General features: G+C 39.7%; 1 protein-coding gene across 1 annotated transcript in view; it reads right to left on the bottom strand.

Moving 5' to 3' along the window:
* Positions 1 to 7,286: 7,286 nt before the first annotated feature.
* Positions 7,287 to 14,355, bottom strand: part of LOC140925879 (uncharacterized) — a 43,204-nt gene continuing 36,135 nt past the window's right edge. The window contains exons 28-38 of the mRNA XM_073375721.1: positions 14,088 to 14,255; positions 13,085 to 13,433; positions 12,542 to 12,603; positions 11,942 to 12,066; positions 11,324 to 11,413; positions 10,933 to 11,028; positions 10,600 to 10,659; positions 9,929 to 9,992; positions 9,755 to 9,843; positions 9,288 to 9,347; positions 7,287 to 7,851 (exon numbers count right to left, since the gene is read on the bottom strand). Coding sequence (XP_073231822.1) covers positions 7,603 to 7,851; positions 9,288 to 9,347; positions 9,755 to 9,843; positions 9,929 to 9,992; positions 10,600 to 10,659; positions 10,933 to 11,028; positions 11,324 to 11,413; positions 11,942 to 12,066; positions 12,542 to 12,603; positions 13,085 to 13,433; positions 14,088 to 14,255 — 1,412 coding nt within the window. The 3' untranslated portion in view covers positions 7,287 to 7,602. The remainder of the gene's footprint in view (positions 7,852 to 9,287; positions 9,348 to 9,754; positions 9,844 to 9,928; positions 9,993 to 10,599; positions 10,660 to 10,932; positions 11,029 to 11,323; positions 11,414 to 11,941; positions 12,067 to 12,541; positions 12,604 to 13,084; positions 13,434 to 14,087; positions 14,256 to 14,355) is intronic.

The raw sequence follows: 14,355 nt of genomic DNA, 5'->3' as shown, positions 1-14,355 counted from the left end.
CTTTACGTCACGTTCTTATAAATAATTGTAAATAACTTGATACAAGGCCACATAGTGATTCAATAATTACTGCATTTTCTAAAGTGAATTATCCCTTTTCGAAGACAGCCGCCGCAATTTTGGTCTGAAATTGAAAAATCATACTTTGTGATTGGGCACTGACCGACCAATTGCGCTCCATGCACTCAGTTAAATTGCCTTCCATGTTATAACTTGCCTGCGTGCAGACGTCTGCTATTTCCTTTGTTGCACGCGGAAAAGGGACGTCTGCGTAACGCCGTCGCTAATCGTGTTCCAGCGTCCTGCTGGGTTCCCAAGATCTTGGGAACACGCTGCGATAGGCTGACACACAGTGGGCATTGTTTGACTTAACGCTGATTGGTTGTTATCAAATGTGGTCTGATAATGTATGCGGTGATTTAAATGATTTATGTAAGCGGTGTTTTCTAACCAAAACAAATCAAAACATGTGCGATTGTGTGCTGCGTTTTTCGTCGATCGAAAAGCAGAGCGATCGAAATCTTGTGCGGGGACGCGGAAAATTTAACGTGTACGAGGAAATTATTTCTTATCTGTAAACAATATCGTATCATGATGTAAATAGTTTAAATTCAATTCATTTCTTTTTTGTTTGTTTTTAACCTCGACTCATTAGCTATTTAAGCTAGGAGCCTAATAAGCTGCAGACCTTCGAGTATAAATAAAGTTTTCAGTTTTCAGTTTACAATTTACTGTGCATGACACATCACATCATATTTGTAAACAGTGTCTGAGAAAACTACAAAAGCGGCGTGGACTTCGCACCAGGCAGGCATTTCGGAGAAAGCCAGCCAAAGAAACTAAAATCTTTATTTAGCCGTAACAAACAGAGGTCAAGAAAATTTAAACACTTTACAACTGCATCTGAAATCAAATCCTATCGGGAACACACACAGAAGCATAAACCACAGGAAATGATTACTCAGTATGCATGTAACAAACCTGCTTCATGACCTCTAAATGTAAGACTTAGCGCGGCAAAAATGAGATTTACTCAGTCAAAGGTTACATGCACTGTGTAGTGCTAGTAATCTTCGCGCGAGAGAGAAAAGAAGAAAAACCTCTGTTCAAGCAGACTCTCAAGGTCACGTTTCGCCCGTATCACGAGCTTATGATGTTTTGTTTGGCCTGTCAACTCTTTTTTCTAACCGGATATTATTTCACAATTTATGCGAAATAGAATACCCTGCCAGCGGGACGCTGGAACACGATTAGCGACGGCGTTACGCAGACGTCCCTTTTCCGCGTGCAACAAAGGAAATAGGAGACGTCTGCACGCAGGCAATGTTATAACTCTTTCAACACTAAATGCACGTGTTTGTTAAATCCAGTGTTAAATCACAAAAAAATAACATGTTTCTCATCAGTCGCCTACACAATGTTTCATAACGTTATTTCACGTTTTTTGTTTGGGAGAACAAATTTCCCTTTTTATCAATCCTGGTAGGTTTGGTTTGTCGTACGTAAAAATGAACTCCGTCTATTACAGTGGAAGCTTTTCTAACGGACACTCTCGTAAGCGGACAGTTCTACTATCAAACAGACGCTGTCACCAAACCTAGTACTCGTTAAAACTCTGTACTCTTACATTCCCGTGGGCGGCCAGCTCCATCCGTAAGGACACCTTTTACGCTTCCCGAGGGTGTCTGCTTTGGATAACTTCAACTGTAGTAAAACTCACTGACTGAACTGTACAAAAACTGATACAAAACAAGAAACAAAGCATTGTTTGCCTTTCATACATACCACTAAGCGAGAGAAAAAATCAGCCATTTGTTTAACATACTGATGGTGATTTCCGTTGGTTTTCTTTGGTTTATGTTTCGAACGTCGAGCTCTTCTGCTGAGCCGAACTTCAAATCCTTGTATGTAGTCAAGCAGAACACAGCTTAAAATCAGCCATAAGCAAATGAAGGTAAAGATACGTTTGGTGGAATCCATCGTTAATAGGAATCTTGTAAATTACTGTAGCCGGAGAGAAGACAAGTGTTGGGATTAACCTTTAGCGTCTTTCTGAAGGCCAGTGGGCTGCTTAAGAAGTTTTAAGTGTGCCTCTGGAAGATCTCTGGTGTCACGATGTTGACAACACTTTGTTTGTAGTCACAATACACTGTGAATGTAATCGTTGTTAATTGTTGGTAAAATACTAAATGTAGTATGAAAAGCAAAAATTAAAGAAGGAGAAGAAGCGAGAAAAAAATCGCTTATGAAGATGCGAAATCTCATAAAGATCTTATTTCGGTTTAGAGGTTACATCCCGGAAACATCTTACCGAAAAACAAACATATCAGAGTTCAGATCAGGTTGAGGTCGTCTAATGGGTGATGCATTCCGACCTACAGTAGATCTAGATACCGAGATAGACGTCGAAACGTGCCATATTTCAGACAATGTTCGTCCTCAGCGCCCCCTTTTTACCAGTATGCGTGACAAGTTCAGCGGTGAGTATCCCCAGTCATTACAAAGCAACACCTAAACTTCGACAATCGAACTGCTCACAGGCGCTGATCTAGGATAAATACTGACCGATTTGCTAAACTAGCGCCGAAGGAGCAAATTTCAAGGGGGCCCGGGGGCATGCTTCCCCCTTAAAAGTTTTTGGATTTTAACTCTCTAAACTCCCCTTTTCTGGGGTTTCTGAATCATGCAGACAGGATATTGGCCAGTTCCATTCTCCGCGGATGAAGCCTTGCAAATCGGCTGATAATTTCATTAAGGCCAATTGCCATATTATATTGGATATAAAGCAAGGCGGGCTTCTCAGGAATTAGAAAATAATTCACAAATTCACATGAAATGGTTTTCTCATGTGTTAACAGACTTGACAGGTGGCTTCTCAAATTTGCACTTTTTTCATATTACAGCAATTAAAATTGCTGTAATATGCACACATTTTTAATTGGTACCTTCTGTATTTGTTTAAGTGAACACATTTTCAGATTATGTTCTAGGCAAGTCTTTTTGTTTCTCATTATAGAAAAGGTTGTATGAAAATAGAGAACAACAGATTGGGACCCTGTGGTGACAAAAACTCCAAGAAGAGCATAAATTAGCTACCCAATAGGACCAAGAAGGGTAATTTCCTCTCTTTTCAATGCAGCGCCACACTTCCTTTCCTCCTATGTATAATTAGGTGTTTCGAGGGCTCCTTTGCAAAAATTAGGTAAAACTTACTTTTGTTAATGTCGAAGAACAAGGATGGCGCAGTGGTGAGAGCACTCGCCTCCCACCAATGTGGTCTGGGTTCGAATCCTGGCGTCGACGCCATATGTGGGTTAAGTTTGTTGTTGGTCCTTTCCCTTGCTTCGAGAGGTTTTTCTCCGGGTACTCCGGTTTTCCCCTCTTCTTAAAAACCAACACTTTCAAATTCCAATTCGATCGGGAACGCACGGACACATTTCAACGAGTTCTTATGAACTCCTTAGTGCTCCTTATTTTTCCCTTCGCGGGAAAAATTACAATTTATTTAAAAGATAAACTGGTGAACGCAAACCCCAGGAAACTGGCCCAAGAGAAAGAGTCTCGAACTTAACTTACGCCTCATTAATAACATACAGGTCGGCAATATTGCAACGTAGACAATATGCCGGGAGCTGTGGGCATACTTGCGATCATCCTTTGGTCAATTCCATTGTTATATCAACTAAGTTGATAAAGTAGATTGGCCATAGCAAAGAGTGAAATACACGGGAAAGATTAACATTACCATCCGACTTGAAGTGATCCAGAAAAGGGCTCTGTTAGGAACAGCTGGACTATTACGGAAAGTTTTATCCGGGACTCAAATGTGGACGCCATCGCGACTTTTAGGAACTTGTTGTTGCTTGCTCCCAAGGATAAGGGTCACCAGTCCACTATGCTGGATGTACAACAAGCATCATATTATATCTTGATGTCCCGAACTTGCAGCTGCATATATCCATTAGAAGAAGTGTCAGCATTGAAAAATAGAAGTACTGGAGAAGTGGTATGAACACAAGCTTGAGACGGTCACTGAAAATGAAGAAGTTTCCATCCTTTGCTTGGGATATGCAGATACATACGGATAGAGAGTTGTCAGTGAACAGACCTGATATAGGGATCAAGGATTATGCCAAATGATGTTGCAAGGTTATGGATGTGTCAGTACCATCCGACCGAAACACCTCGACAAAGGTCATTGAAAAGATCTCGAAAAACGAAGACCTTGAGATTGAAATCACGAAAATGTGGGTACTGAAGGTAGAGACTGTGCCCACCCCGTCCCACCTCCGGCCGACACACTTTTTTTATCAGTCCCCAAGGACCAAGGAATGGGCCCAGTTCTGATAATATTAGTATTATTAATATTATTTAATAATAATATTAATAATAATAATAATAATAATAATAATAATAATAATAATAATAATAATAATATACAGGCATAATGCAGTTTTGATGATTCTCTTTTTTGAGCTCCTGCAAGAGCATGGGTTAATAGAAGAGGTTCCACCATGGTACTCACCGGTGATGCCAAAACAAGCCTACCAGAACACCACGAGTGAGGCGTTTTGGGATATTTCCATCTATGCAGAGCACAACGAAGTTAGAGCAAATCGGATCGACGCGCGACTTGTCAGCCAAGAGAGGAAAGAACTCTGCACAATTGAAATGAGCTGCCCATGGATTGAGAGCAGAGCTAAGAAAGATGAGGAAAAGACACTCAAGTATGGGCCCATGATGTGGGAGCTGAAGCAGAGAATCTGATACAATGGTTACAGGGTTGAACAGTACAACGTAATAATTGATGTACAGGGTGGTTACTCTAAACACTTAGAGAGGTCGGTGAGGAAGCTACTAGGAGCGAGAGTACGGAGCGTACTTGAGCGGATGCAGAAGTCGGTCATCTCAAACACTTTGAACATTGCCAGAACATTTAAGATAAATAGTTAGGGCGCTAAGGACTCCAGTTTTTAGGGTTTTTTTTCTCTAGAAATCCAGAAACACAAGTTTGCTGATGTCTTTACTTAGATTTTTTAGAGTATTAGAGTTTGATATTATTCTAAATAGGCTTTTAGTAGAGATAACCACATTATGATGGCCTCGTTTAGGTATATAAGAGAGAATGAGAGTATAAAAACTGAATAATTTCCTAAATAGGCTTCTAGTAGAGATAATTTTATCATCATGTAATGAGTATAAGAGTTTAATAGTATTCTAAATTGGCTTTTAAGTATCGTATAGGTTTCATACCGACCTTTTCTTACTTCTAAGTATAGCTTCTCAAGTGGTGTAGGTTACGTCACGCGCCCTATACTACTCATAATGTGGACAACATTCCAAAGTTTTACACTGCGAGATAATAATAAACATAAAGCCACTTTGTGAGACACCAAATACCTTAGTGTCAAATTTCGTCCAATGTGGAATGCGACCAAGTGGTTACTGGAAGAACTTGCATTGCTGTTGTCATTGCCTTCGCGGCCGTTTCGTTAGCGGACTACTGTTTGCCCATAATATAACACAACCGCCACTTCAATAAGAATGTTTATTTGATGATGCCAAGCACGAGTGAGGCTGAAATTGTGTGAATACAAAAATACTTAATCTCAAAATATACTTGACAGACTTCTGTTCACACGACCTCCATTTAAAGAGAGATCACTACCACCTTAATAGGCTTCTTCTTAATTTACTTGAAAGCGTGAAAAGTCATCGCATATCAAGCAAAGAAATTTTAACGCACTTCCTGATTTTTATTTGTGGATTGAATTTGAGCGGTTGGTAGTAAAAACGACCCAGCTGAATTTTCAGCCGACAGGAAATGGGTGGAAAATGTTCCATGAACTAAAAACTGTGCTACGCAATGGCCTCTTTAAAGCAAAACACTTCTAACTTAATCTGTTATTACTTTTCTGTCTACATTTCACATGTATTTCCGACAACATATATAGTTAAGAAAGGGTCATTAATTAGAGTAACCTCCTACTGGGGATCCAGCTTAATTTGTCATTAAATTACCGATTGAGCTGACCAATTATGTTGTTTACGTAACATAAGTTGTTTAGAATCAAACTGCATCGAAAGAAAGGAATATTGACTGAACTGATATTAAAGATGCCGCCAGAAGATACCCTGTCAAAAGATGAAAACAAACAAGTAAAGAATGGGGCGCAAGCTGTACTAAACGTCGTTTGTTTGTAGTCGCCTCGGCCCAGTTCTCTACAGACATTAAGGAGCTATGTCACGAGGACATTGCAGTTTTAGGTCAATTCTGTGCTTTAGTCATTACTTAGTGCTTCACTCATGCAAAAAATGTTCCTCTGGAGTTATAAAGAAGATATCAAACATCAGATATCATATCATTCCATCAGAGAGCACCAATCATGATACTTTTCTTGCTGATTTTTGCTGGTGTTGGCCCAGTTTTTTTCAAGTTTTAGTCCATATCCATCCTTTGCAACAAACGACAGGAAACAGTTTTAATGCCTAAACAAAGTCTTGAACAACAAAAATTCGACAATTATTTTTGGAATTTAATTGATGTGAAGACACGTTCTAGCTTTTCAAGAAGATAGCAATTAGCTTCACATAGCCCCTTTTTAAAATAGACAACTTCCACTGCTATAGCAAATTATTAACCCGTTAGGAAAGGAATCTAAAGCACATAAATGAGAAGTGGAAACAAAATGCCGCTTTCTTGAAGATTATTAAGTCAAATGGTTGCTGTTAGCAAATCAAAATAGCGGCGCTTGGGAACTTTAATTTCAATTCCGAAATACACTTTGCACTTGTCAGAAGTATCAAATGCTCAAATTACTCTCAAAAAACCATTTTTAGCTCCATTTGGTTTAGGAGTGGAGGTTCCCACACACCGCGATGTTTTTTTTAAAACATTAATTAAAGTAATTCGATAGCCCCAGCTTCTACTCTGACCAGAGTAATCTTAAAACATTACGTCTTGGGGTGTTACGACCTACTATCAATTTTCAAATGCTTTTGTCCTCAAAGGCTCGAGACATTGGTAAGGAGCCTGCATTTTTCTACTCTATGTCAAGTTAACAGGTCTGGGATCAAAGACGAAAGTGAGTGGAATTTTCAATTTCCAAGCGATGGCTGTAAAGTGAGAAAACAGATTTCGAGCAAACCCCGGGGCGCAAACACTGATCAATACAGCAATATAAAATATTATAAACATCAATAATAACTTACTAAAATATTTACAACGAGTCTATTTCATTGCATTCCCAACTTGAAATAACCATATCAAAATATAAGGAGACAAATCCTTGACAACACTTTTATACACTAATCGCATATTGACAGTTTGGTCTCCCAGATAGAATATTTTCTCCAATTAATTTTCATCTTCATTCACATATATACAATCGAACCACCTATAATTGACATCTCGTGTTAACGACGTCACGTTAACATATTTAATGCGAACCAATATCAGTTTTTAAGCTGTGGAACTTCTTGATAAACTCAAGCACCGTTTCCCCGCCATTTCCAGCAACCGGCATTATGACGTAAGCACGCTGAGTCAGGATCATGGAACACAGCTCATGCATTGTTTTCCCGCCATTCCTACCAATGACCTTAACACGTTGAATCCGGACCGATATCAGGTTCTAAAGCAGTAGAACTCCTGGAAAGACTCATGCATCGTTTTCCCGCCATTCGACCAACGGTACTTGACTTAAACTGGGGAACTGGACGCAACGCAGACGACTTGTCCGCCTCCGAGTGTCGTCGCGGGAGGCCTGGTTCGAATTGGCAAGAGATATCATACAATTCTTTTTCAGTGTGAATCTTCTCATTAGCGAGGTAGTCACGGACCTCAGATACCTGAAACAATATGAAATTCATATATTGATCACTTCATCTTCATCTTTCGTGGGTATAATAACCAATTTTATTTTAATAACCAGCTCCCAGTTGGCTTGCTAGCTCAATAGGCCACTTCCGAGTTCCAAAAACCCTCACTTTCAAAATGAAGCTAGGTGCACAACCTTTCTTGTGAAAATGAGTTTTATTTGCATGAGAATGAAAAATAATTTCCATATCAAAGGCTGAGCACTTAACCTCGTTTTGAAACAGAAGCCCGCGGGAACTCGGAAAATGGCCTATTGTTAAGAGCGCCGCACCGGTACTTGAATCCCGGCAAGCGTGAATGTTTTTTCAGGCTTCCTTTTCGTAACTACGATGATTTTCTCTGAAACTACTACAATTTTGTACGTTAACATATGAATTAGCAAGTGGTATGGTGGTTAAGTTGGTAAATAAATTTCCTCACAGCCTTTCCAACGTCCTTTCCTTCGGGATGGAGTGTCAATGAACGGCTAAAAAAGCACCAGTTGTCCAAGATTCAACCCTTTCAATTTGGTATTTTATTTGCATTAACTAACACATGGATGGAAACATGATTTAGAAATTAGACCCCCATGATTTGCAGTAGCTATGTCTTAATAGACCTACTTACCGATACGGCGGCCATATTGAATAAGTTAGATTTAAGGAATATTATGGGATGCCCAGGGGGGCGGGGGGGGAGGCATGAGCACGTCCCGTTTTGTATTTACGAGCGCCTTTCGGGGCATTTTTTCTTAGAATTTGATTGTAATGGGAAAAAAGACGGTTGTGCCGTGTAACGATGTAATAATGATCCTGAGGAATATACATTGAAAGACCATATTTCCAATACTAAGCGAATACAACGGATCTTGCTAATGCCCCTGGGCATTCCATAATACTCCTTAAATCGAATCAATTCAATATGGCCGCCGTATCGGTAAAAAGGTCTATTGTAAGTTATTGATACTATTGTAAGTTATTATTTTTTTTATTTTAAGTCAAGACTCTGATTCCAATTATTACTCAATTACCTATAAACGGTTTGATCAATGAACTGATGAACTCTTCTAATTACTTTATCAATATACAATTCATAAAATATATTTCAGCTTGTTTTGATGTTATCAAAGTAACGTAATTGCCCTGTGTTGTAATTTTGATTCCTAAACATATCTTCTGCAATACTGTATGTGTCTGTATGGCATGCAACTAAAGCTCGTTGCTGTTGTTGGTCATGACGAAGAGGATGATGACGATGATGATGACGATGTATAAAAGGGAGGGGTAACAGCATAAGCAGAGATTATTCTGATTATTTACTGATAACACTAGTCATAAAAAAGACATAAGTGTAAATGGCAAAAACAGTGCTTACGTAGACTGAAATTGGTTTACGTTCATGGATTCTATCTAGTGTATTGCCGGCTCACCTCTTGAAAATTATAGACATCCTTTTGAAAACGTCTTATTTCGTCAATTACAAGGTAAATCTAAAAAAAATGGTTATGCAAAAAAAAAAGATAGATTTACTACAAGGTAAGAGATAATTACATGCAAGTAGTAACTGAGGTGTGAATATACACATAAACGGATAGACCGTCTGAATGACTTACTATCAGTCTGAATGATCAACTGTCTGACTGACTGACCGCTTAGCAGAAAGACCGTAAGAATGAACATCTGTCTGAATGGCTGAGTGAAATTCAGGAAACCGGCCGTGTTGACACTGTAGCGTGAGTTCTCAAGCTACTTCGAAGGAGGGAAATGCTACAGTTACGCCACAGGAGTTAGCGTTATCTTGCGAGAAAGCTCTCCCCAACCCTCGATCCCTTGGCCGAAAGCTTGCTCGGTGGCCAAGTACGAGTTAACCGAGGTGAAAGATTTTAACGTAACTTGCCTGTCTTCGCTTGGTCAGATTGATCAGTCCCCCTTTAAAAAAGTCGGGGTTTCCCTCCGCAATGAAGGTGAGATCTTTCATGTAAATACCTTGAGGAGAAAAATGAACTGGGTAAGTGAGTCATGATATTCCAGAGGCATAACCTGAGATTCAAGTGGTCAAGCAAGAACTTACCAAAGTAGGGAACTGACGGAGTTGGAGAGGAGGCAAGAGCTTGGCGATATCTCTTGTAGTTATCCTAAAAAAATGGTTCGAAAGAGCACCAATCAATTTGTATTCTCATTACTGACGCAATGATGAATGTATGAGGGAAGGGAAAGAAAATTTGCCATTAGAATTGAAGCGTTAAGTGGAAGATCGGGATCACGGTGAGGACGCTTGTCGAATGATACTAGCAAGTAAGTACAGTGCAGCTCCGTTTGAATTATTGTCAAAAACTGAAAACACGCAACAAAAATAAATGTTTGAGACACAGAAATGGCCGGAAAGCCGGAGGGTTATATGTAAAAAGAACAGTCTCAGAGGAACGTTTGCAAAGCATCGCTTGCCGTGTTTTATAAGTTTTATAAATTAAACACTGGACTTCGTGTTTTAAACTTCTGTTCTTCTATTGAACAGAAAAAAAAACATCACTTTAAAGCTTACGAGGACAAATGAAAGAAAGTTAAATACCGCTAAGAAATCCAAAAAGGAAAATGAATAGGTCATAAAAGAAGAAAAGGAAGAGGAACAAGCAAAACAAAAAAATAAATATAAGATTTCATATCGGACATCGCTAGTGACCCTTGTTACATTAAGGTATGAAGCCATAAAGAAATTGAAAATTGCAAACCCCATCCACCTACCTTAGTATCCATAAGAATTTCCATTTTGGCGTACTGCTCAAGATATTCCTTGGGCACGAGCTGTGAATTAATGATAATTAGCCATATTACTAAGTCGCTGTGCCTACGTCAAACAAAACCATTAATTCACCTTAATGATTAAAGCGAATTAGTAATCGTCCGGATTGTTTCAATCGCCCGAGTCGCCTCAAAAAGTGCCCAGATCTTCGTGGCGACAACAAAGGAACACTGACTGACGCAATGTAAGATCCGGACGATTGGGGCATTAGCATGTCCATCAGAATGTCCAACACATTTCAAGAGAGTGTACAGAAGTGTACAGTGTTTTCTTACCTCTTTTGTTTTGTGCAGTCGTCTGACGGGCGCACTGCCCAGAGCCGCCACAACAATGGCCATCACGGCATTGAAATTCCTCAGCTCTAAACAAAGCTGAAACAAAGGCAAATAATAGACTCAAAATGTAATCATCTTGACCTTGCCGTGTGTAAAATCTTACACTTCACTTTTTGGGGGCCGAAAAAGGTTGCTACTCATTAGAGTGAAAACATTCTACGACTTCTCTGTAATCATAAATCGTCTTCAGGCGATCAAGAATATTAAAAGGAAATACAGGTTCAATTGATCTCTCTTGCATTTCACATTCTCTTCAACTTCTTTAGTGGTTAACGAATACTATTTCGTTTATTTAGTTCTAAGACTGACAACAGTTATCGAGGTTAAATACCTTGGCTGTTTCTATGAAATTGATGAACATATTGGCTCGTTTTTCCATTGATTTCTCTGTGACAATTGTGGCTGCTACCCATGTGCTGAGCTAAAAGTAGAACACCAATGGAAACAAAAATAAGACGAGGATAATGCCCGGGACTGGCTAATGTAACTAGCAGAGGTTCCTATTCGTAAAACATTACATACTGCGACATACAAATTGATCTGTTAAAAAAAAAGAACAAACTCTTCAAAAAGAAAGGCAACATCTCGTAAAAATCGCAGGGATATTAAGTTCTAATTGTCACTGTCAAGTTGGCATTTCGCTAATTTCTCCTTGCAAGAACCCCAGCCCAAAATCCTCCTCCTCCAACATGTTTATCTAACATTAATCAGGAACAAACACGGGCTTTTGAACTACACAGTGAATGGGACTTCAGGCGAGTTAACCATTATTCAGTTCAATCCATTCAGAATAAAATAAAACAAAGGAACACTTTGTATTGCTTGATTACTTTTTTGGACGAGGAAATCTTATAGAATTCTTCAAGAGGGCGTTTTAGGGCTTTGTCTTTGTTTTATAACAAAAACTTGAGGGCATAATTAGAAAAAAAAAACAAAGAGTTTGTGTTACCTGATTAAATCTGTCCGCTACTTTCTCCACAGACAGTCTCTCCTCAGGAGGTACTTTTCTTTTCTTACCCGTTCCCATGGCAATTTTCTTTTGAACATCGGCTGCGGTTACCGCACAAAAGCACTCTAAAAATGGAAGATGGAAACCTGGTTAATTCGGCCACCAAGGAAACATGCCATAGTGTCCGTAATAAGAGGGCTCTCAGAGAAAACGTCACCGACGCAGATTTTATCGATATAAAGACTAAAGCAAAAATGGGTTAGGTTGTCACCGGTAAGATATTCAGTCATAGACAGTGCGCAGATAAACTGTCCATAAGGTGGGATTAACGATATATGGGAGTTTGCGACTCGCTGGGACAACAAAACTGTCCGTTATATACTGATGTCCGTAGAGCGGGTTCCAATGTAAAAACAAACTAAAAATATCAATTAACCAAATCTTCTCTGGACAAAGGTGTGACACTCAAGTGTGGCCACTTTCGAAGACCGGCTGCAAGACACAACAGGGGAGCAAGTTGAAACAGCTTCCTAATTTATGATTAGAGCCTTCAGCGAATAATTTGAAAGAAGGAATTCTACACAATATTCTTATACCTACCATGGTCAATAAGAGTAATCTGTCGTGCTAGTTCTTTAGGATACTGCAGCAAGTCGTACGGTCTATGGCAACCAAAAGAAGGATAAAGTATTAGGTCATAACAGGGCCTTCAATCTTCGGCAATCATTTTTAAACTAATCAAAAAAACTAACAAACTAAGAAAAACTGTTTCCCCTCAAAGTCGGATTGGCATTTGAAGCATCTAGGGTGCCGCACTGACCGAAAGCGTAACAAAAACTGTCAGTTTTCCCAACTGAGCTGATTACAATAAACTTACCAGCGCTGATTATCGCAAAGCTGACATTTCGATTGCTCAACCTAACTTTGCGCGCCTATTTTTGTTCGTGCATTTTCTACCTTTTTCAGCCGCAAGTTTTTCACGAAAACAGCATGGCCCTTTGTTGCTTCTTCGAGCTATATTGCCTCATTCAATTAAAAAATAAAATAAAAAATAAAAAACAAACAGACTTCAAGCATCGTTTCATCACTACCAACACCCTGTTGTCTTTTCAATGATATCTCATAACCAAACAAAGAACTCACGAGAAGTCCCGGCGATCAAATCCAGGTAGTTCTGCATCTGGTGGACACTGACAGATCAGCAGCTGCCCGTTAGTGCTTTGCCCAAACGAGCGGTTCAAGCCCTCGAAATCATCATCATCTCTAAGCGATAACCTAAACGGACCCCGCTGGGGTGGTGTGGGAGTAAGTTGTCCTGAACTACAGGGTGAATCACTTCCTAGGGAGGAGGGGTTGCTTTCAGAGGTGTACTTTGGGCGACGGCAAGAGGATATGCTATGCAGGTGTTCTTGCCCTGCCGTGAGCGAACCAGCAGGATGAAGGAGATGCCGCTCAGCTGGGGAGCCTGACTCTACACTTGCCGCGCTTCCTTCTAAAATCAGATATCAGAAAAACATTTAGGTTCAAACACACTGACCTACGACAGTCACTAACGTACCCAACATTGAGTGCCCACCAATGAATTTGAGTCGCTTTAAGGTCACATACAATAACAGATCCAATCAGGATGTATTTTAGGCGCTATGGTTCATGTGATGTCGGCTTATATGTTGGCCTAATATAGTATTGTCTGGATAAAGTAAAGCCTAAAGGACAAAATACAGTTATAAAGGTAATCAAAGAGGATGCTTCATCGCGGCGGGAAGATATAACTTTTGATTTCAAGTAGCTTAGACAGAATTTTCAGAACGGGCGCACGAAGGGGCCTAAATTTCTCCTTCAGCAGTGCAGAAGTAAGATTCACATCCCAACACAGCCGTGTAATCCTATTTTCCTTATATAGACCATAAAAAACGAAAATTATTAAATTTGATTATTCATTCGCCAAATTCACGCGAACAGAGGACTGTAACTTTCCAAAAGAATAAAAAGACGAACAAGCAGAAACAGTTCATTTGCTTTCGACTCAAACTGTCCCCGATTAGTGGGCCTCCTTAGGCATGATAGAAGATTTTGACCATTAAGTTTGTATGTATGTGTGTAAACTCTCATTACGTATGCTAGTCTAGTCTTAAAATCTTCTTACTTGACGTTCTTCTTTCTTCAGCAATTCCAAATGAGCCTGGTTCCCATGAACTCTTTGATGGTAAGGTGCTCTGTAAGGAACCCAAAAGAAGGTCCGAGGATGCCTGAGACCCTACAGATAATTCACCTACGCCAGGCGTGCCAGAGGCAAGAGTTGATGCTGCTGACGCTAAAATGAGATAAACGTCTATTAGATATGAGTAAAAAAACCTCATGAATCCTGCTGCTATCTGTTTCTCTGTACTAATTATGACCACCATCAAACAACT

The sequence above is a fragment of the Porites lutea genome, chromosome 2 (assembly GCF_958299795.1).
Source record: "Porites lutea chromosome 2, jaPorLute2.1, whole genome shotgun sequence".
In the NCBI taxonomy this organism is placed as follows: Eukaryota; Metazoa; Cnidaria; class Anthozoa; order Scleractinia; family Poritidae; genus Porites; species Porites lutea.
This window is presented reverse-complemented; position numbering and strand designations above follow the sequence as displayed.